General features: G+C 40.2%; 1 protein-coding gene across 8 annotated transcripts in view; it reads left to right on the top strand.

Moving 5' to 3' along the window:
* Positions 1-22,678, top strand: part of VPS13D (vacuolar protein sorting 13 homolog D) — a 229,268-nt gene that overhangs the window by 53,977 nt on the left and 152,613 nt on the right. For all 8 annotated transcript variants that reach the window (XM_081057697.1, XM_081057696.1, XM_081057695.1 and 5 more), the window contains 9 exons: positions 2,091-2,273; positions 7,024-7,243; positions 10,336-10,546; positions 12,565-12,736; positions 12,923-13,035; positions 14,742-14,954; positions 18,515-18,780; positions 19,938-20,071; positions 22,317-22,472. In XM_081057697.1, coding sequence (XP_080913823.1) covers positions 2,091-2,273; positions 7,024-7,243; positions 10,336-10,546; positions 12,565-12,736; positions 12,923-13,035; positions 14,742-14,954; positions 18,515-18,780; positions 19,938-20,071; positions 22,317-22,472 — 1,668 coding nt within the window. The remainder of the gene's footprint in view (positions 1-2,090; positions 2,274-7,023; positions 7,244-10,335; positions 10,547-12,564; positions 12,737-12,922; positions 13,036-14,741; positions 14,955-18,514; positions 18,781-19,937; positions 20,072-22,316; positions 22,473-22,678) is intronic.

Here is a 22,678-nt window from a genome sequence, read left to right as displayed (position 1 = left end):
ACTGTTGCTTTGTGGTATGTCTTGAGACATCTTTTTTTCTTTTGAAGTTATTTTGACTATTGTAGGTCCTCTGTTTTTCCTTACAAAGTTTGGAATCAGCTTGTCTATCCTACAAGAAAGTCAGTTAGGATATTGATTGAAACTTCATCGAATCTTTATATGAGGAGAATTGTCATCAACACTAGTCTTGAAAAGGCAACGAGGTTAAACAATGTTATGGGAATCCAGAGAAAGCTGGATTCCTAGTTGAACGCAGCCATTGCTGAACTCTAGTGAGGCATGGGATGGCACGTTGAGGTGAGGAGAATAAATACCTTTACATGATCCTTGACTGTGGTATATCCTTCCATTTGATTAGATTTTCAATTTCTCAGCAGTATTTTGTGGTTAGATGGTCTTACACATATTTTGTTAAATTTATCCCTAAGTATTTCCAATTTTTGATGCTATTATAAATTATATGCATTAAAAAAATTGCAATGACCAATTGTTTATTGAAAGTGTAAGAAATATAATTGACTTGTACGAAGTATGATAAAAAAATACGGTGAATGCTGCTGCCGAGTGCCAGTCAACGGAAAGGCAGGGATCCTCAATATGGTAAGCGGCTCGTTGAACCTTAGTAACAGTATGTGACAGGTTTCAACTTTTCGGTGCAGTCAGTTGGATGTGAGCTACGATTGAGAGAATGTGTGTTTTAAAATGTGCCATAAATCATCCTCCATCATGACAACGCTCCATGTCACACATCACTTCTGGTATATGGCAGTTTCTGTCAAATGAAAACATCACGGTGTGTCCTCATCCACCTATTCACCAGATCTGATGTTGTGCGACTTCTGGCTCTTCCCCAAAGTCAAAATGGTTCAGAACATTGAGGCAGCCATTACAGCGCAACTAAAGACACTCACAATAGAGGACTTCCAGAACTACTTCAGAAAGTGACAAGAACGATGGGATAAGTGTGTTCGAAGTGAGGGGTAGTATTTTGAGGGGGATTAATGGCGATGTGTCTTTTACTGTAATAAGTTTTTTTAAATTTAAACATTCACCATATTTTTTTTTTATCATACCTCGCATATTGCCCTTGTGTTCTACAATCTCGATATAAACTTCCTTATTGTAGTTCCTTTAGATTCTTTAGGGATTTCTACATAGATGATTATGTCTGAGAATAAGAGAGTTTTGTTTTTTCCTTTCCAACCAGAATGCCTTTTTGAACTTTTTAACTAGGACTTCCATTACAATGTTGAAAAGGAGTGGTGAGAGTGGATATCTTTGCATTGTTCCTTATCTTAGGGGGAAAACATTCTTTCACCGTCAAGTATGATCTTAGTTATAGTTTGTGTTTGTGTGTGTCCACTTTATCTAAATTGTCAGTTTGTTGGCATGAAATTGTTCATAGGTTCCCTTATCTTTTTAATATTTGTAGGTTCTGTAGCAACGTCCCCCATTCCTTGATAGTGGCATTTTTTGTTTCCTTCCTTTTTTCTTGATAAGTATATGTAGAGGTTTATCATTTTTCATCGGTCTTTTCAACAAACCAACTTAATGAGGCCTATGTTATGGTTAGCACTTGAAAAGTGGTTGTTGGGTAGTGTTCTGTGTTTAATTGATTTTTCTTTGTCTGTTTTCTAAATAAGTGGTTTCTGTTCTTTATTACTTTTTCCCTCTACTTGTGTTTATTTTGCTTTTCCTTTTTATAGCTTCTTAAGATAGACGCCTTGATCATTGATTTTAAATTTTTATAAGCATTTAATGCTAAACAATTTTCTCTACTGTTTTAAGTGCATCCTGTGAATTTTAATATGCTTTTTTTTTTAAGTCACCAAGGTAAAAATAGTTTTCTGTTTCCCTTGTGATTTCTTCTTCATTGACCCATGGGTCATTTAGAAAAGAGTAACCTAATTTCCAAATTTTTGGGGTTTTCCATTATCTTCTTGTTACTGATTTATAATTTAACTCTACACTCTATGTGATTTTAGTTGTTTTAGATTTATAAATTCATGAAACTTGGGAACCTGAGGTTATTTGATTGTAAAATTAGGGAATTAATTGAACCTCTAAGTCAATTTTCTTTCCTCTTTTAGGTGAGAGATCAAGCCCAGCGCTGCTCACGGATTCTCCTTGATATTGAAGCTGGTGCTCCTGTTCTTCTTATCCCAGAAAGTTCCAGATCAAATAATCTGATTGTAGCAAATTTGGGGAAGTTGAAAGTCAAGAATAAGTTTCTCTTTGCTGGTTTTCCTGGGACATTTTCCTTACAAGATAAGGTGAGCTGTTAATACCCACTGTCTTGTCAGTTCAACTCGTGTTTGAACACCAATTGAAAAATTTGTATATTGCCATAAGATGCTTTCTAACTGCTGTTACTTTTGTCATATATATGGCTTGTTGAATTTTTTGGACATTTTATTGACATTTCAATTAACCTTTTAATAGAGATAGTGTAAATTATAACCCTTACTAACTATATGAAGTATTTTAGCAAACAAACCAACAGAACCAATCTTCCATCTTTGTAATGCTTTCCTCATGGGCTGACCTTGTAATAATCAACTTTTTACGCTATGTGACTTTTTTCAGCAGACGTCATGAACATCAAGGTTTATCTGAAGTTGTTTAAATATGTCTTAATAAAATCGTATGCAGTATGTTGCTCTACAGTTTAAAACTACTTTAGCACTTGTTTATTTTTTACAATAATGTTTGGAGGTAATTGGGATGAGACTTGCTGTTTTCATTTGGAAAAATTGGGACTTATTGAGAATAAATGATAAAAGTGGGAAAACCTAGTAAATCACAGACTTAGCGCTAAGAGGACTTTGGATGTGGTCTAATGAGCCTCCTCCCATCCATTTTTGCATTTGAGGAGACTGAGTAACATTGCTGTTAGGTTGGTGCAAAAGTAATTGCGTTTTAAAAGGTTAAAAATAATAGCAAAAACCACAATTACTTTTGTACCAACCTAATAGAACCACAGACGGTCTTGTAGTTCTCCCTGTGCGTTTTAATGAAACCTTGCTAGTTTCCACAGCAGCATTTCAGTCTGTCTGCTTATTATTAAACTCATTTTAGCTTATAATAATAAGGACTTACTGAAATTCCCAGCGAGTTATGCTCATTTTTAGTCTACCAGTTAATAAAATAGGGAAGGAGGGAGCCTTTGAAGAGGGCTCTGCCTGAGACTGGATTGTAAGATCTTATGGCTGACAACAATTAAAGCATAAGTAGCTGATGTTTTTTGAATGTTTCTTATACATCAGCCTGTACTAAGCTTTTTCCATAGTTGTTCATTTTGTTCTCATTAGCAACGTTAAAAGGTAGCTTGTATATTTAACACCATTTTTCTAGATAAAGAAATTGAGACTTACAAAGGTGAAGTCATTTCTTTTGGATTAGACAGCTTGTAAGTAAGGAGTGCAGTGTGGACTTTAGAATTTTATGTCTGTCGTCCATACTCTGTGCTCTTAACTGTGATACGATAGTTTTACTTTCCAGTATTAGGATTAGGTTTATGTGGGGAAAATAAGCTGGCCAAGTCTGTTCCTGCTCTGTGTCTTACTGGCCCTTTCCTGAGCTATAGCTCTTTTGAATTTTCTAAAGGGTGGGGCAGTGAGTTCACTAAAATAACTTAGATGAGCGAATTCCAAAGATTATTACAGAAAAGATAGAAATTTGAGCAGTTATTGTTTGCTTCTCTAGGTATAGAAAGAAAAGATGAAGGAGAGTGAGTAGGATGGAGTCCCTCCCAGGAATTTGCCCAGGACTTCGGCTCTTTGCAGAAAGTGACAGGAAGACTATATTTGTTTGCAATGCCTGAACTCAACTAATTTTATGATTTTCAAATCATATCGTTCTTCATTTGTTTTACTTCTCATTCATCCATTTACTCACTAACCTAAACATCCTCAACCGAAAATGTTTGATTCAGTGAGTGGGACGGTGTAGGTTAAGGAGAGGAGTCACAACAAGGCAGTGAGAAAGAACCACAGGAACCATGGCCGCTTGTCGTCACCTTGGGCTCAGGACTCGGCGGGAGGGTACTTGGACGAAGGGCTAGAGGTCACATTGTACACATAGCACCTTACTTACAGCCACTCAGATAAACCAGATTTAGTGACGAGAGCAGAGGGTGAAGCAAAGCAGCAGTGCAGGAGGAAGGGCATCACCAGGTTCACACACGCTGTCAGACATGTCTTAAGGCAGAGCTGATGCCTGAGAGCTGGCGTGTTTACCCTGCGGTGAGAAGCCCTCCTTCCTGTTGGAATAGTAGGCCTCACTGCTGGAGGCCGCTTTGATCAGAAGAAACAGGCTCCCTTTTAAGACAGTAAAAGTGAAATCCACCATCATTGGTCTTTTCACAGTAGGACGAGTAGAGAACGAGTAACCTTGGTCTTCATGAAGAAAATCTGTTGTCACAGTTGAGGGAGCAACTTGCGCTGTTCACGGACTTAACAACATAACAGAAAGATCCATTCATAAAAAAGAAAGACTGGCAACTATTTCTAAACTTTCTTACTTACTTTTCCTTAGTATGAGGTATTTACAATTAACACGACTAGATATTAAACAATGTGTCAGAACTGGTGTTTGCCCACGAGTGTTGTCCCTTTGTCACCTCAGGGTACATCTTCATTCCAACTCTGCTGCTATTACTTCCCAAGGTTGAGTTGAATTCCTCCTTGGGAACCATCTTTGGAACCTACAGTAAGTTTTTTGGAACATACTTGTATGTGGTAAGTCTTTGTTTTGAGGCCTCAATTTTTTAGGAAGAGATCAATTCATCAAAACGGATGATCAAGTTCAATAATACCATTTTGTAATGTCTCTGCCCTTCCTAAAAACACAAAGGACTGATTTGCTATAACAGATGTATCTATACAGAGGGTGCACAAAAATGTATACATATTTTAAGAAAGGAAAAATCTATTCAAGTTGTAATAATACATACCGATGACCAAAGATGAATACGTGTCGTGCTTACATTTTTTTGGCACCCCTGGTGTGTGGGCTCATGAGCTGACTCTGAAGTTAACGTAAAGAAGAACTACAAAACATCTCAAGAAATTTTTGCGAAATGGTTTTTATTTTGTGAAATAAACCAAATAAATGCACGTAGTTTGTAGCATTTTAATGAAAAACTTCTCCTGTATTTGTTTTTGAGGATTTGATTTTAAGTGGCAGTGCATACAAGCATCGGTTTTGCTTCAAGGTATAATATGCTTCTTTGCCTCCTGGTGATTCTGAAAAACCTTATGGGATTCAGCAGTCAATTCACACTCATGTACTTAAAAAAACAAAATTTAAAAAACTAACTCTTTAAAATGTCTCATTACGTGGGAAAGTCTCTCTCGCTCTCCTTGTGTGTGTGTGAATCACTTTCCTTCTGTGTAGAGAGAAGTCCTTTTTAAGAACCATCAAAAGCAATTTGTTTATATATTTATTTATTTTAGGTCTAGGTAGTGCTTTCTTGGTGATCTAATTTCCTTAAATCCTGGAAAGACTTTATCCTGTTACATACCAGTGGTGGTTCTGTAGAATTCCATAAGGGTTGCTTGGAGTGTGTTGCTTGTTAAAGTATTGGTAATCAGATAAACTAATCTGTGAAGCTCCCCTCTCTACGTGCACAGTCAAGCTCAGTGGATCTAGGCCTTGTAAAGGGAATAACGACTTTTTTCCTCCAAAATCGCTTTTCATTTACATGTGCCTTTCAATACTCTTGCACGTGTGAGGTTTGTCTAGAATGCATTCCAGTGGTTAAAGAACAGGAAATGATTCTGAAATCGAAGCTTGCAGAGGGGTTATTTGCCTTTGAGTTTCATGACTCCTGTGTGTTTAGAATCGTTTTACATAAATCCGTGTCTTAATGAGTGTAGGTTTGAATTGTTTTACATATGCTTTCCTTTCATTTTTCTCAATCATAGCTTGTACTTAAATCATGACTTCTAAGTCAGTCTTTTCAAAAGCTTTGAGTTAATCTCCTCAAGCCATTGATTTATTTAAACCAACTACAGAGAAGATGTAGAGCTGAGTCAGATGAAGGAGCAACAAATACTCTAGAGTTTAAATAAACTAAGCAAGAGGAAAGGTTCTTAATGTTGAAATACTTAAATAATGGCATTTACCTTGTAATTTGCCTTGTAAGAAAAAATTGCGGAAAGAACTGGTTTCTTTCACTGCGACATGTAATTACTACCCAAGATAACTAAAGGAGAGCACTGTTATCTCTTTTTCCAGTGATGAGAGGGATAAGCATGTAGGCTAGAGGAGAACACACTGGGGCTGCAGAAACCACACAGATGGATAGCTCTGAGGCCTGGGTGAGAAACCATGGGGAGTTCTAAAGCCAGTTATTAGAGCACTGTAGTGAAAAAGATTTACCCTGTTAGCAATGAAGGTACTAAGTATGTAAGAGAAGTGTGTAGTATTTTCAGTAGAATTATAGAATTTATTTTACTCTGGATTAGCCCTTAATTTTTATGTCCTTGAACAAAACATAATAGGAATGGCTAACTGCCTACGTTTTCCATTTTGTTTTCATTTGCAGTTACTGAGAGATGAGCAATGTAAACCCATGAGGGGAGACTTCTAGAAAGTGCAAACACATTACCATGGCTCACTTTCATTGGAACTATATTGCTGTTAGATACATTTTCTTAGGACAATAAGGCCTAGCAATGCAACAATGTATCATATGGCTGAGAGATTGGCTCTTGTTGGTTTTATCTAGTTAAACCAGTGGCAATTAGCATCTTGACATTTGCTCTTAAGACAAAAGATAATGTCTTCCTGCAAAATTGCCAGTTTTCAACAGATACTGAATTATAGTAACACCTCTGCAAATAATTAGATGTGGCCTAAATGTCATGGTCCCCTTTACCCTTCTGTGTATGGGATGTGGGAGGCTTGGGGAGTGCCAGGTATCATAGCGTCTTTCAAGAGCCCAAGGACTGGGATGGTTTCTCCTGGGATAGTAAAGATATTGTTGTCGATTTCTAGTTTTATTTTGTTTCTTCCCAGGAATCTGTGCCTTCAGCTTCCCCAGTGGGAACTCCCAAACACAGTCTGGGGAAAATGACAAGCACGGAGGACCCGAAGGGAACCCATTCAGAGGGTTTGTTTGTGATGCCTCCTGTTGGAATGAGTCTGGGCAGCCTGAAGAGTGAGTTTGTGCCCAGACCCTCAGCCAAACAGCGAGGACAAGCCACACCCTCTGTCGGCCAGGTTTCCAGTAGTCCAGGTAAAAGAGGAGAAAAGCACTGCCTAATGAAGGTGGGAAATTCAGGAGACAGTTGCAGGCAACTCAGCGGGGAGGCATCCTGTCCAAGCAGGTGCCCACGGTGACAGCGTGTCTTCAGTGATAATGTGTGTTTTTGTTTGTTTGTTTGTTTTTGAATTTTTATTGGGGAATATTGGGAAACAGTGTGTGTTTCCAGGACCCATCAGCTCTAAGTCAAGCTGTTGTTTTTCCTTTAGTTGTAGAGGGCGCAGCTCACTGGTCCATGTGGGAATCGAACTGGCGACCTGGGTGTTATAAGCACTGCGCTCTAACCAACTGAGCCAACCGGCCCTCCCGATAATGTGATTTTGATACTACTTTAGTAGGCTTAAGAAATGTAGGATATAGATTTAGCATTGGGTGACTTCTAAAGTGGCTTTAATTAGAAAGACACAGTGTAAATAAAGAGAGGTGCGACAGCATGGGAAGAGTAGAGGGTGTTATGCTTAGTGAAAAAAGTCAGAGAAAGACAGATGCCATCTGATCTCACTTCTTTGTGGAATCTAACAAAATAAACAAAACAGAAACAGACTCATAGATGCAGAGAACAGACCCATAGATACAGGTTATTAGATGAGAGGAGGGTTGGGTGGCTGGGTGAGAAAGGGGAAAGTATAAAAGTACAAATTGGTAGTTACAGCACAGTCATGGGGATGTCCAGTACAGTGTGGGGCGTATAGTCAATAATGTTGTGAAAACTGACAGTGTCAGGAGGGGACTAGAGTTTTTGGGGATCACTTCATCAGTTATATCAATGTCTAACCAATACGCTGTACACCTGAAACGAATATAAAATAACATTGAATGTCAACTATAATTTAAAAAAATAGAAAAAAAAAGAGATTTAGGTTGTCTTTTAGGACTTTTTTCTTATAGGTCAAGAGAGTTGCCAACAGATGGTGATATTATAACTGGAGTGATTCCTGCATCCTTAGACTCAGCCTTGCAATTCACTGTCCAGACACTATCCTAGCAAGCCACTATTTAATTCTAAAAAAATTAAAGGAAAGAATGCTTTAAAAAAAATACCAGTGTGAGTTAACAGAGATACTCTGACATTTTTGAAAAGACCTGAACCATCTAGTTTTTGGTGTCCTTCTCTAGGATTAAGAATTAGTCATTCCAAATGAGAGCCTTATTTGGGCCTTATCGTTTTCAAGTGGGTTCTGTTCGGGTGATGAATTGAGTAAGTGAGTTGTTACCCCAAGGAGCGAGAGGGGAAGCAGAATATATGATTAGCCACAAAAATCCGTCCATGTGATTGGACTTGGGGAGCTGAAGGACAGGAGCTGAAGGAGGCTGCTGACGAGCTCGTCAGGTGAATGAGGAATAGTTCTCTCTGCAGTTCCTTGCGGTCCCACGAGGTGACAGGAAGGTTTTTATTGGTTATGTTGATGAGTGAATGAGATCATACAATCATCATCACCATAACAGTGGTTATTGAACACTTACTATATGCCAGACATCGTGGCACATTCTCTACATAAAGTATTGCATTTCATCCTCATAACACCCCTATTAGAGTTCTTTTTTAATCCCTATTTCACAGATGAAGAGACAAAGGCTAAGAGACATTAAGTAACTTAACCTGCCCATAGTTATGTAGGTAATAAATGGTACAGTGAGACTGTGAGCTGAATTCTTAACCCATGTGATGGTGCCTGTCAATTTATACGGGGCATGGAGTGGGACACACACGTGGTGCCACTCGTGCATGTTGTCTTCTGTTGTCGTTATGATGACAGCAGTGGTTAGGAGGAAGGCCAGCCTTACATGGAGGTGAATGCTTCTAAAAAGTGATTTGCAATGTTTAATAGAAAGAGCTCTTTCCTAACAGTAGATCTCCTGATTTGCTGTTTCTTTATGGAATTTCTCTATTTGTGACTAAGACTGGATTACAGTAGTGGTTTTCATACTGCTTCTGTGTATTCCCGGAATTCTGTGACAACCTGAAGGAATCTCCTCAACCCTCTTCTTTCAGATCAGCTGCACTTTTATCTGTTTCACAGAGTTGTCAACATAGTCAGAACAACCAAGAACTAATTTATTTAGTGCCCGAGTAATGCCAGGTGTTAAAGTATTATGTTAACACACTGTTAGACATGGTTCTCATATTATATGAGGAAGACATTCAATAAGCATCTAAACATTGACAGATTAAGAGAAGTGTTATAGGAAAGACAGAATGGTATGGGACGAAAGGACCAAGAGGACCCAGTTGAGATGGAGAGGGGAGGGTGACGCCATAGGTAAGGCTGTTCAGACAGCAAAGACCATGGCATTTTTTTGGGAAACAAAGGCTAGTGAGCCTGAGGCTTCATGAGCAAGGTGGAGAATGGTTTAAGATCAGGTTGGAAAAGTAGGCAGTGGGCTAACGCAGGATCTTCTGGGGATTTACCGAAAGATCTTTGGATTAAATGTAGCCATTAAAGTGTATAAAGGAAGAAAATGTTTTTTCTTTTCTGGTTTTTTTTTTTTTTTTTAAGGGATTACTCTGGCATTTTGTAAGCAGAATGGTTTTGTGAGGGCCAGAAGGATATTTGTCAGTATATTGGAGAGGAGTTTATGGTATTCTAGGGAAGAATGAAAGTGGGTTGGATTAGGTCAAGGGTGGTAGAAACTGTTGCACGTGGTAAGTGTTTGTTTGAAAAAGAATTTTGCTGCTGGAAGATTTTGTAACCTTTGGGTAACGGTATCTCTCCACGAGAGCCCTGTTGGATATGCTGGGGAGAGATGTGTGGTAGGTCAGTTTAGTCATGACCCCATTAACCTCAGTTAATGTCTCAGGACAGCAACGGGAGGGACACTGAGGGAATGGGGCACAGTGTTTACTTGGCATGGAGGAGAGCAGCAGGAGGTGTCCAGCACATGGAGCTTTGGGTAGGGAGGTCTCTGCCAGGATGGAATCTTCCGGACACCCCGTTGTGTGCGGCAGACAGATCTAGACATTTTCCCGTGACAGAATGAGCTTCCTTTGGCTTTGTGCTTTTGTTCAGGGCCAGCCCTTTCCGGGCCCCGTTTCCTTCATTCTCTCTTCCCTTGGGTCCATGCAGACGAGCACGTGTGCCTGCTGGATTGCATTGTTGTGGATCTACAAGACATGGACATCTTTGCTGCAGAGAGACGTCCACGAGAGTATTCTAAGGCCGCAGATGACAACAGTGGGGCTCTGCTCTTCCCGTCGTATTTGGTGCGACAGACAGGGGGGAGCCTCCTGACGGAGCCTTGTCGCCTGAAATTGCAGGTGGAGAGGAATTTGGACAAGTGAGTGTTTTCTATCTGAATAGCTGTCGTAAGGAGAATCTTAATTTGGAAATGAGTGCTATTAGGTAAGTCTAAAAGAGAACAGACATTCCCTTCTTTCTTCATCTGTAAAACAAATGTTAATCGAATCCTTCCCACGTGGTAGACACGAGGGCTACTGTCACGAAAGAAAAAACTTCTGCCCCCATAGAGCTTCCAGTTTGCGGAGGGCTATAGGAAGGCATGTAGATGATTCTACTTTAGTGCTAGAGTCAGTGTTAGAAACTTAGGGGGTCACAGCAGGTGCCTTGGGAACAAGAGGAAGGAACATAAGTTTAGCATTTTGGATGAGGACACATTTGAATTATTTGTTCCAAATACAATAGATTCTGGATCTGGTATTGTTTACCCTGGAGCTCCATTTTAACCGGAATAACAGTTTTGCCCATTTCATCCCATGAAGCAATCTCAGAGTGCTCCACAAAGACGAATGAGTTGGCTCTCATTTACCTTTTAATTGCCTCAAAACACAAGATGCTTCTTTCTGTCTTTTGAGCATTGCTTCAGTTGTTATTCCATATCTGGCTGGGAAAGATCTTGAGATTAAACATTCCCAGACGTTACCTGAGACCACTAGAAGCTGATTCTCAGGGCTGAGCCTCAAGTGTGTATTAACAGGTCCCCTGGTGGTATTTATGCTCGTCTGGTCCTGTGCTTTGCCCAGAAACTGCTGGGTACAGTGTGTGATGTCTTTCAGTTCAGGGTATTAATGTTAGAGAAAGCAGCGACATTTTCATCTTAACGCCAGGGAAAGGAGGTGTGGCTGTAAAGTAATGAAAGAGGTTTTCATTCGTAGCATTTCGTAAAGCAGTCTCCTTGTTTGTATGGAGCTGATTTAATCCTTCCTTGGCCTTTGCACTCCTTGGGCTTGAGCGAGTCCTTGAAGGTCACTTTTTCATTTCTGTCTGGATTAATGATGCAGTTTAGCTGCTCTCACTGGGATTTTTGCATTTCATTCTTGTTACTGAAGGGCTGGCTCCCTGGCTGGCATTCAGTTATGGTTGGCATGGGCTATATTTGGTTTTACTGGCTTAGCAGACTTAAGAGGAGCTTCATTATTTAGAAATGGAACACTTTGTTTTCTTTCCAAGTAATGCCTCCCCCCCAAAATGTGCTTTGCTACTCTGCTTATCTAAACTTTACCCACTTCCATCAGTGTTTATGGGCAGGTAATAATATTCTGTTAGGCCAGATAGAAGGTGATAACCGAACACAAGGTATCCTCTTAGCGTCTCCTACCACACAGGCAGGCACCCAGGGGGCCACTTGGTAATCCTCCCCAGCCTTTCTTTGCTGGTTCCATCACTGGTCTCTTCTCACTTTATTGCATATAGGTGTTTCTGTACAAAGTAATTGTTCATATATTCCTCTTTCACTTCACATTCTAACCCTCTATTTTATAAACTCAGAGTGTAGTGTCTGCAGGACCCATGAGGCCCACTTCACCCCTGGGAGGGTCGAGAAAAAGGTCTTCAGTGGGGGGGTGAGGTGTATTATTTCCTCAACCAGGGCTCCTTCAACTTTACTCCTGCTCATCTCAGCTGAGACAAGCGACTAATTCACATTTTGTCCTGATGTCCCATCTGGGCTCAGTATGAAATTCTGATGTTTTCCTTTAGTTAGCACCAAAACTGAAGAATTAAATAAAGAGCTTGTCTTCTTTTCCTTATTGCTTTTCTAGCTGTAATGTTTAAATTATTTATGAGTCTCCTGAGATTTTTCCTTATTAGTATATTACTTGTTAACTCAGATTTGTCAATGTATATTTTGGGAGAAAAGGGGCTTTCTGTAGTTGAATGACGCTCAGTCGTACTAACTTGCTTCATTTGGAGCCATGTGAAATTTTTGTCACTGGAGGTTAAAAACTAACTGGTTGAAAATGTAGGTGGGTACATTTGAGTTCTTATATTTGGGTGTGACATATGTCAGTTGTTAAGTTAGTGATTTATTTGTGAAAGGGACCTTTTTTTTTCTCATAGAGAAATAAGTCATACCGTTCCAGACATATCTATCCATGGCAATCTCTCCTCAGTCCACTGCTCCCTGGATTTGTACAAATACAAGCTGATCCGTGGTTTATTAGAGAATAACCTTGGAGAGCCCATAGAGGAATTTATGCGGCCTTACGATTTACAAGACCCAAGAATTCATGTGAGTGAGACCTTACGTTCTTCTGTAACTCTCCTAGTCTCGGCTGATGGGTCAGCCTATTCATATATTCCTCAGATTTATCCAGGGAAAGAAGATGGAAGAGCAAATTAGATGTCCTGACATATCTAACCCCACTTTTACGTTGGCATCGTCTACTGTGAATTGATCAGCATTTTCCTTTTCTAGACTGTTCTGAGCGGAGAAGTGTACACATGCATGTGTTTCCTCGTGGATATGGTAAATGTAAGTCTAGAGCTGAAAGATCCGAAAGGAAAAGAAGGTGCTGGTTCCCTAGCCAGGTATGGCTTTAATGATATTATTTTCTAGTAACAGTAATATTACAGTAATAGTAACATAAATAATGCCTGTATTTTGCTTTAGTGTCGAGCAGGGATTCCAGAGGGATGGTTCACAGATGATTGTGGTGTGCACAGTGCTTCTCAAAAGTTTAAATTTGTCGGCTGTATCCGTCCAGATAGTTTAGGCTATGCTGTAGTAATAGGCACTTCAAAATACCAGTGACTTAGAAGAGTGAAGATGTTTTTCTCCTTGTGCCCCGTGGGTCTCGAACTACTGCCTGCTCACTGCAGTCACTCCGGCTGACAAAGCAGACAGATGTGCCAGTGAGAACAAAGGTGCTGTAGAGTGAGTGGTCTCCAATGGCAGTTAAAGGCTCTGGCAAACCCCGTGGGGCTAGAACATGGTCCCCCCCACACACAAAGGAGTCAGGATGTAGTCTTACTGTGTGTAAGGATGTAGTCCTACTGTGTGTCTGCACAGTGGGAGACCCTGAAGTCAGCAGTGAGCAGCACTGATGACCACCTCAATGGCCAACATTTAAAATTTGGGAGTTTTCACATAGAGTTGGGATTTCAGTTTCTTTTGAAAAAATTGGAAGCTTTGGCAATACTGGACCCATGTTTTTACTTAGAAGCATATAGAAGCTGAGTGGCAACGTGGGCAACCTTTCAAAAGAACATGTGCTTATCGTGCAGTGACTTATTTATATTATTTGCTTGGTCGATGTAGTCCAGGAGTTTGTGATAGTCAGTATAGAACCTTCAAGAATGCATTGTGTTTTTACACTGGGCGGCCTTCTCATTTGGATCTCTTGACAGCCAAGTAAGGTTATGCAGGTATTACTCCTGTTTTTCTGATAGAATTTTTGACCAGCGTAAGACGATATGGCTGGAAGAGTGGTTCAGTATTTTAAAATAGGACTTCAAGGCTAGTAATTTCCCCATGGAAGTACTGTATCTTCTGTTTTCTCTTTCCCTTGCAAATCCGTCCTGGTCTGTATCTAACTCAGCTGATGAGAACATGTTATAGTGAAGCTAGGACTCCAGATCTGTCATCTTGTTAGCTAGCATTTTTTTTTTTTTGATGCCTTAGTTTTTTCCAATGTGGAGTAATTCTGTATGGATTCTCATGGTGTGCTGAGGAATTAAGAGTTGTTCATTGCAGCTTTCTTTATTATTTAAAAAAAAAAAAAGGCAGTCCCAAATGCATTTCCTGTGGGAATGAGTTGCATTATTTCTCTGTAATGAAGAGTATTATTTGATCTGGCGGTTCCCATTCAGCTGTAGTGGTCTTACTTACAAAATCAGCGGACTCTGGAGAGAGAAGCCTCAGGTAGGCCAGGCACTGGCAGATGAAGGACTGCAGGGCCCCTCAGCAATCCCGTGGGGATTATTGCGCGTGTGCAGCCTTCTTAGACTTCAGGTGAGAAATGAGCGTGCTAATGAGTCAGGGATATGGGAAACCTGTGGTATGATTACTCCTCATGAAGTTTCTGTGGACAAGATCATCTCTTTGGAAATGCAAAGTAAGATGCAGGGCGCAAGGACACGAAATCCACTGTTCAAATCAGCAAAACATCTCAGAATGAAAGTTATTCTCCTTCGTGGAACTTAGGCATATTTCTTATTTTGTTCTTTTTATCTTGAACGTACATAATTTTGTAGAATAGAAGAGTTTAACGTCTTGTCTGCTTGCTTGCTTTTAGATTTGACTTCAAGAAATGTAAACTGCTCTGTGAGACCTTTTCTAACCAAACCAAGTCCATCAACTTGGTTTCCCATTCCATGATGGGTTTTGACACCCGCTACACCGGGCAGAAGACCAGTCCTGGCATGACAAACGTATTCAGCTGTATCTTTCAGCCCTCCAAGAACAGCAGCACGACCCTAGGATCCATTCAGATTGAACTGCACTTCAGGTACCAGATCCAGAGCCAGACTCTGCCTTTCTTTATTGACGTATTTCCCTTTGTGGCCAGTGGTCCAATGCCTCGTCATCTCTAGAGCATCAGAGGACCGAGAAACCACTGAAAAGATAAATAGATAATGGCGTATCAGTGCAGTACGCTGGACATTAACTTAGTGTTCCTGCAACCTTGCAGTTTCATCTATTGGCCAAAAGATGTCTCTGTTGTTTAAGAAAAAAAAAGAGTTTAGATTTAAGGCAGATTCTTGAAATCAACCTGCCTGTAAGTCTGTAGACTTTTTTAGTATGTAAAGCAACTTGGGGAAGGAAGAAACTGTGCTCGCTTGAGAATAAAGAAGAATTTGGCCAAAGAAATAACAGAAGGGAAAGTGGTTTTGACTTACATTACTAATTTATATGTGCAAGTCTTGCTGACTCGCTTCTCTATGTAAAAAGAGCGTTAGCCTCTATGAACTGGATTGGGTATTATGGGTATGATGGGAGGTACTATTGTCTGTGGAAGGTGCATGTACTATTTTAGAGTCACGCAGATCTGGGCACAAACCCTCGATCTCCCACTTTCTAGCTGTGTGTCCTAGGACACGTTGAACCTCTTTGAGCTGCATTTTCTTCTATAAGATAGAAAAGAGTAACTGTACCTACCTTGTAAGGTATGGGTAGTAATTAAATGAGATAATTCTGGCATACTGCCTGCCTACATTATTCTAGATGTGGCTTGTGTTATTTTATGATACGCTACTGTAAGACTTTATGCCGAAGTGAGCATTGACCTGAAAACTGAAAAATGAGGTCTGATCTAAAGAAATCCTCCAATGCAAATCCAAAAGGAGGCCTTTGGAACTGATGTCCATTTCATCTATTAGTGCGTAGCGTCATCTGCTATGTTGTAAATATAGACCAGTAAGGGAAAGGCTGGGTAAAATTTGGTTAGGCAAAAAAAGAAAAATCATCAAGATAATTCCCATATTTATATGTTTAAATATGCCCGACATTTCAGTGTGCTGTTCAGTGAATTTCTCAGGGTTGAGATATTTTTTAGGGAGAGGTCTTGGTCTCTCCGTATGCCTTTGGGAAGTTTAGCAAAGGAAACATGTAAACTTATAAAAAAATTTTATTTTCAGATGTACAAAACAACGTACTAGTTAGTCATTTACACCCCTCACAAAGTGATACCCCGCCCCAATCTACTACCCCTCTGACATTGTATACAGCTGTTACAATTCTATTGACCACATTCCCTATGCTGTACTCCACATCCCATGAGTCTGTATATAGAGGGTGCCACAAAAAATGTATACATGGTTTAAGAAAGGAAAAAACTGTATTAAAATTGTAATACTCAATATGTACCGATAACAAAAGATGAATACAAGTCATGTGTATATATTTTTTTGGGCACCCCTGGTATATATATTTAATTATAGTTGACATTCAATATTACTCAACTTCAGCATCAGTGTAAGCACTTTTAAAATGCTCAGTAATAGGAGTGCTAATTGCGTCTTAGGGCCCTACTGTGAGCCAGGCTCTTTACCTACCTTTAATTTAATTCTCACAACAATCTGCAAAGTGGGTGACTTCCTCCCCATTTTACAGATGCAGAAATAGAAGCTTAGAGGGGGTTAAGTACCTCTTCGAAGGTCACACAGCTAGTAAGTGTAGTAGTCAGAACTCACACCTGGGCCTCTGATTGCAAAGCCCAGGTCCTTTCTAACCGTCTTCAGGCCCGCCATGTTTCTAGCAGTCGGGCTCATTGCAGCCAGGCTGGCTGGGCTTCGCAGCTCCTTTGTTTGAAGATGATGTTTATTTGAACTGGAGGCTTGCATATATTTGGTCCGACTGCAGAAATAATTTCTTTTTGGATTTGCTTTATTATTATTGATCTGGCTTCCTAAACTATTAGCTAGTTGTTCCACCTATCTTGTTTTTAAATCATAAGCAGCCTTGAAATGCTATTCTGTTTATATACTAAGGTATATAATTTCTTGGAGTCAAATAATAAAGTCTTACCTTGGTTCTTGCTAACAAAAGTACCATTGTTAGTGAGAGGGTTAAAATGTTCTCTTGATTGGAACTTTTGAACGCTTTATGTGTCTCAAGAAGAATTGCTCTTCTGTTGGGATTTTGTATGTCAAATATAAATCACTTCACAGTGTTTAAAGGCTTGAAATATTTTCCAGAAAAGAGATCAGACACACTTTGCCTTTCCAGTTAGTGCATAGCTCTGACGATCTGTGTTCAAAATGGGGTGGAAAAATTTTACTGAGGGCAACATTTTTTCTCTCTTACAAAAGGGTAAAGTGTTTCTGTGAAAAGTGCTGTGTCTGTATAAAGGAGACATACATCATTGTGCCCTTTTTCTGGAGGCAGTGAGCCAGGTTTAGGAGAAATAAGAGACTAGGGCAGCCAGCCTTACAAATATCTCCAAATCAGCTTTTCCAGAATAGGAGCCCTGTCAGGGCAAGGAACCACGTGCACATAGTAGCTAGAGCCCCAGAGTCACTTGGGGCTCATAGAACAAAAGTTCAACCCAAAAAACCCTACAGAGGTGTCTCTAGCCCATTTTTATTCCGTCCTCCCCATCTCTGCCTACTATGTACTAATAGGGTCTGATAAGCCCCTGACCACCCCATGGTTTGAGCCAGGCTGAGAGTCCTCCTTGAGTTTTCACCTCAAATAGAGAATTTGGAGTAATGGGGGCTACAAAACAAATATTCTCTTTCTCCCCTCCCCCACCTCCTCTTCTAGGGTGTTTGGGGTTATACCCACAGTAAATGTCATTTGTGCTCCTCTTCAGGTTAAAAGATCTGGACTCTCAGATCAGTTCCAGCTAGAGAACCCATCTAGTATACTGTGTAAACTTGGTGTTTATAAAGAAGCAATCCTAGTCATCAAAGAAAGAGTGACTCGTTGATCTTCTTGAAATAGCCTGTAGGGAAGGGAACTGACACTTAACCAAACAGCTATTCTGTGCCTGGTGCTTTGTCTCTTATGATATTAATCTCATTTTTATAAGGGAGAAAACAGGCTCAGAGAAGGTAGGTGACTTACCCAAGATGATACAACTTGTGACAGGTTTTCAGCCTGTGCTCTTTGTACTACAGCATGATTTCTCCACCTCAGCACTATAGACATGTTTGGGTCAGATAATTTTGTGTGTGGAGACTGTCCTGGGCATTGTGGGTTGTTCAGCAGCGTCCCTGGCCTCTACCCACTAGATGCCAGTAGGCCTCTTAGTTGTGTCAATCAAAAATGTCTCCACACATTGTCAGATGTCTCCTAGGGGACAAAAAGTGGTTGAGAACCACTGGACTGTACTATACTGCGTTTTCACAGCATATTACTTCTTGCTTAAAAATATGAGTAACTTTTGAAAACATACATTGAATATTTTATTAAACCATTGTTCAGAGTTTATTAAGACTCAGAACTGTCAGTTTAGAAAATGCTGGAATACCACCTGCCAAAACTGAGTAATACGTTTGCAAGTTAATGAAATGTCATGTTTTACTCCTTTCCTATTTTATTTCGTTTTTGTCTTCTTTCTTGTAGGTCTACGAAGGATTCTTCCTGTTTTACCATAGTTCTCAACAATCTCCGCGTGTTTCTCATATTTGACTGGCTGCTGTTAGTCCATGATTTTCTCCACACTCCCAGTGATATTAAGAAACAAACTAATGTTACTCCTTCTCGCCACCGTAACTCTAGCAGTGAATCTGCTATAGTTCCCAAAACTGTGAAGAGTGGAGTAGTTACCAAGCGGTCTTCCCTTCCTGTGTCCACTGAAAGGCACCTAGAAGTCAAGATCAACGTAACAGGTGCGTACGAGGAGGTGTGAGTTACTGGTTCTTAGTCTGAATGGTAGGCTCCGTATGTGTCTTGCCGGAGACCTTTTCTCTTACCTTTCATTTTTTGACAAGAGCCCTGTACATTTGAATCTTTTACAGAACAACAAGCATCGAAGCTCTTGACCTACGGGTTTAGGTGCGAACTAGCTCTGGCTAGACCCACGCTGCGGCTGCAGGGTCTCTTGTCCCTCTCCTCTGCCTGCTTCATGCACATGTGCAGCTTGAGTACTACCTCGGCACTGATCTTTTTTCCCAGTGTCAAATTGGGCCTCAATTTTCTGTTTGATCTTCAGGGCCCCAACAGCTGTGCCTTTCTGAGTTTGGGCAAATTTGGCATGTGAAAAATCTCAGTTTAGAAGGTACATAAGTGAGGGGATTATTATTTTCTTTACAAAAAGAATATTTTCCTTTGCAAACAGATTTATTATGGTTTTTGTTAACTAGTGAACTCTTCTGATACATCTGTTAATATTTGTGTATTTATTGTTATCTTTGTACTATTCCCTGTGTCCTATTCGGTGGCTTGGAAGCAGGCAGCACGATGCGTTTTAAATTGATTTAGTTTTGAAAGATCAATGTACACATGATTTTTTGATGAAAACACACAGTGTGTGAAGCAAAGTAAATTTGCCACATACAAATGAGTAGGAAACGGTAGGTACTAATTTCAAAAATCTACATTAGACTGGTCTACATTCTTTGAAAGCAGCTCAAACAGCTGCATAGATGATGTAGTGTCTTGCGCTGCCTGACCAACATTCATACCTGAATCTCTTTCCTGGGATTTTAAAGCAGGGCATCCTTTGGAAGAGGGATGATCCTGAGCTTCTGGATATCTGTTAGTCCTCCCCGGAGACCTAGATTAAACATAGATTACAAAGAGAGGGTGCACTCCAGTCTTTTCTGCCTGTGCAGCGCCCTGTTGGCTCAGCTGTGCCTGGCCAAATGCAGAGGATTTGTTCAGGATGACAGTGAAGGAGAATGTCGACAGACATCCTGGAGAGCAAATCTTGCTGGTTAATGTACCACCCCCCGAGCCCCCGGTGAAGACGAGTGCCTGGCTTGTGACATCCTGGTACTCCCCAGCTTCGCAGCTGTGGCTTGCTTGACGATGCTGTCCTTTGCAGGCACGGAGTTTGTGGTCGTGGAAGATGTTTCCTGCTTCGATACCAATGCCATTATTCTCAAAGGCACCACAGTGCTCACCTACAAGCCCCGGTTTGTCGATCGCCCTTTTTCAGGAAGTTTGTTTGGCATCGAGGTAAGAAATCTATGTGTTCATCAAAATACTACATGTTCAGCTCAAGAGTAAAGCAGCTGGAAGAGAATTGTACCTCCTAAACTTTCGTTATGGGAAATAGTTAGTGGAACTGGAGGACACCTGCTCTCTTCTCTTCGTTTTCTCCTCAGGTCTATGAGGGTATTGTAATGTGTGATTCGAGTCCTCCAATGTCAGGCTGTATAGTGTGCAGAGGGACTTGACCACTCCCTCTCACCCCATTCCTTCCTCGAGTAGTTCAGGGAGACCCTCCTAGTCCCCATTACCCAGTCAGGCCCCTTGCTGTGTCCTGTAGTTCTGCAGGTCTGATCCTTGGCAAATGTGAGAAGGTGAGGAGTGGTTCTTATTTCCCCTGCCATGACCGCTATGAAGACCAAGGTCTTTGTGGTCATGGGGACTTGTTTGCAGACAGTGTTAAGGATTTTATGAGTCTTCCTTTTAGGAATATCTGATCTGTAAAAGGGCACGTCCAGGAGTCATGCCTACCTAAAGGAGTGAATCTTTGCTAGTGGTGCTCTAGGCCCCGATTTAATCTCCTGAAGGAGATAATTGGCACTGGAGTGGACTTTGTAGCCTGAAAATTACATTGTACAATAGTTAACAAAAATTGCTTTGGTTCTTTGTAAGCCAGGGATTGTGGAGACAGAAGGGGAAATGAGGCAGATTGTTATCTCTATCAAATGTCCTTAATTCACTGATCTCAGCTAACATTCCTCTTGTGATAATATTAGAGTATTTGGTCAGGGTTACTTATCATTTCCTTTCCCTTTACATTTGAACTTTTCACGCCCTGTTCTTTCCAGTGGTATTGTTCAGAGATTGAGTGAGCAAAACGTATTTTTTCACTGTCAACCGCATACAGTATGTTTCTTCTGGTCAGATGTAGCGGATTGAAACCTGTAGCGATTTCACTTCTTGACCACTTCTCTCATGTAAAGAAGCTTCAGTTTGAGAGGAAGGATTTACATGCTGGTGTGATGTGAGTTGATCATGAAATTGCAATTCATCTGCTTTCCAGGCCACCACAATACCAGCTTTGAATGGAAAATCTTGGTGATTGATTAATGAACTGTTAGGTACAATTGGGTTTTGTGTAGCAGAAGCCCCTGAAGAAAAAAGGAAAATGGAACTTTCCTGCTTCAAAGTCTTAGAAAAGCTACATGGCAAAATATTTGAGATTCCTAGAAACTCCTTTCAGTCTTGTTTTTCAGGCTGCACAATTGGGTCTGAATTTTAATACCTCCTTGATACATCACTGGGGGAGAATTTATAAAGAAAGCAAAATGAGTTAATTTTAAATAAAGCGAAGGACCTTGGTGTCACATGTTTTTCAATAGCACTAGAAAATGCCAAAAAAGGAAAAAAAGCAAAAAGGGTAGGGGGTGGAGCCAGGGAGACCAAAATGAATGCTTTCTTCTGTACGCTTCTTGAGTATGCAAAGTAATTTGGTCCTAGGAAGTGAGTCCTCCCGCCCTTCTCTCTCCTCATAAATAAAATTTATTTATTTTAAAACTTTTTATTATAGAACATTTCAAACTTGGACAAAGTAAACAATAATATAATGAACCCCAATGTACCTTGTACTCAGCTGCAGTAATTCATATATTCATTTTCAATTATGAAAGTAACAACTATAGTACATAAAATTGGGGGAGGAGAGGGAAAAATCACCTATCCCTCCATATACGTGTATAATCTCTATAGACATTTTGAAATGTTTCTTTCCTTAAAGTTGGGGGCGTGGTATTAATTTGAATGGGCTGCTTTTTCACATAATCTGTTGTAACTATCTTCCTGCATTCCATAGTCTTTTATTACTTTTAAATGGCTACAAAATATTTTATTGAGTAGATAATACATATTGAATGATATAACCTTGATTGCCCTTAATTGTTTTTCTTAACTATTAAATAAGGATTCAGTGAATTTTTGCATTATTTCCTTAGGCCATTTCCTAGAAAGAAGTAGGATTTTTGCATCTAAGAGTGTGAGACTTTCGAGCCTTTTGTTATGTATTGTCTAACTGCCTTTCCTATGGGGAACCACTGTGCTTGCTCTTGGTGGGTGAGAGTACCAGGCACTCTTCACAGTATTTATTTCATCAGTTGTTAGTGGTCTTGTGATAATATAGGGCTGATTGCTTCTGAGATAGTCTCTTTTTCTGCTGCTGGTTAGACTCTTTCTAAATCAGACATGAATTCTTGCTGTATTGCATTTCATTCTCTAGGTGTTTTCATGCCGACTCGGGAATGAGCAGGATACAGCTCTTTCAATTGTTGATCCAGTACAAATTCAAGTGGAGCTAGTGGGGAATTCTTCTTATCAGAATAGTTCAGGATTGATGGATGCATTCAACAGTGAAGATTTTCCACCTATCCTGGAGGTAATGACGAAAAATCTGTTGTATAACACATTGATGAAGTCTCCAACCCTTTCCTGCCCTGGAACTACTTATTTACTCTGCTGAGCCTAACAACACTTTCGTACCTTGAGCAAATTTAGAATAAAAATGACATCGTCTCTGTCCTAAGATCTTGCAGTCTTATGGAAGATAAAAGACCTTTTAATTGTCTGGTGTAATCCTGAAGT

Source organism: Rhinolophus hipposideros (assembly GCF_964194185.1).
Source record: "Rhinolophus hipposideros genome assembly, chromosome: 8".
Taxonomy (NCBI): domain Eukaryota; kingdom Metazoa; phylum Chordata; class Mammalia; order Chiroptera; family Rhinolophidae; genus Rhinolophus; species Rhinolophus hipposideros.
Note: the sequence above shows the minus strand (reverse complement) of the source record. Positions and strands in the feature narration are given on the sequence as shown.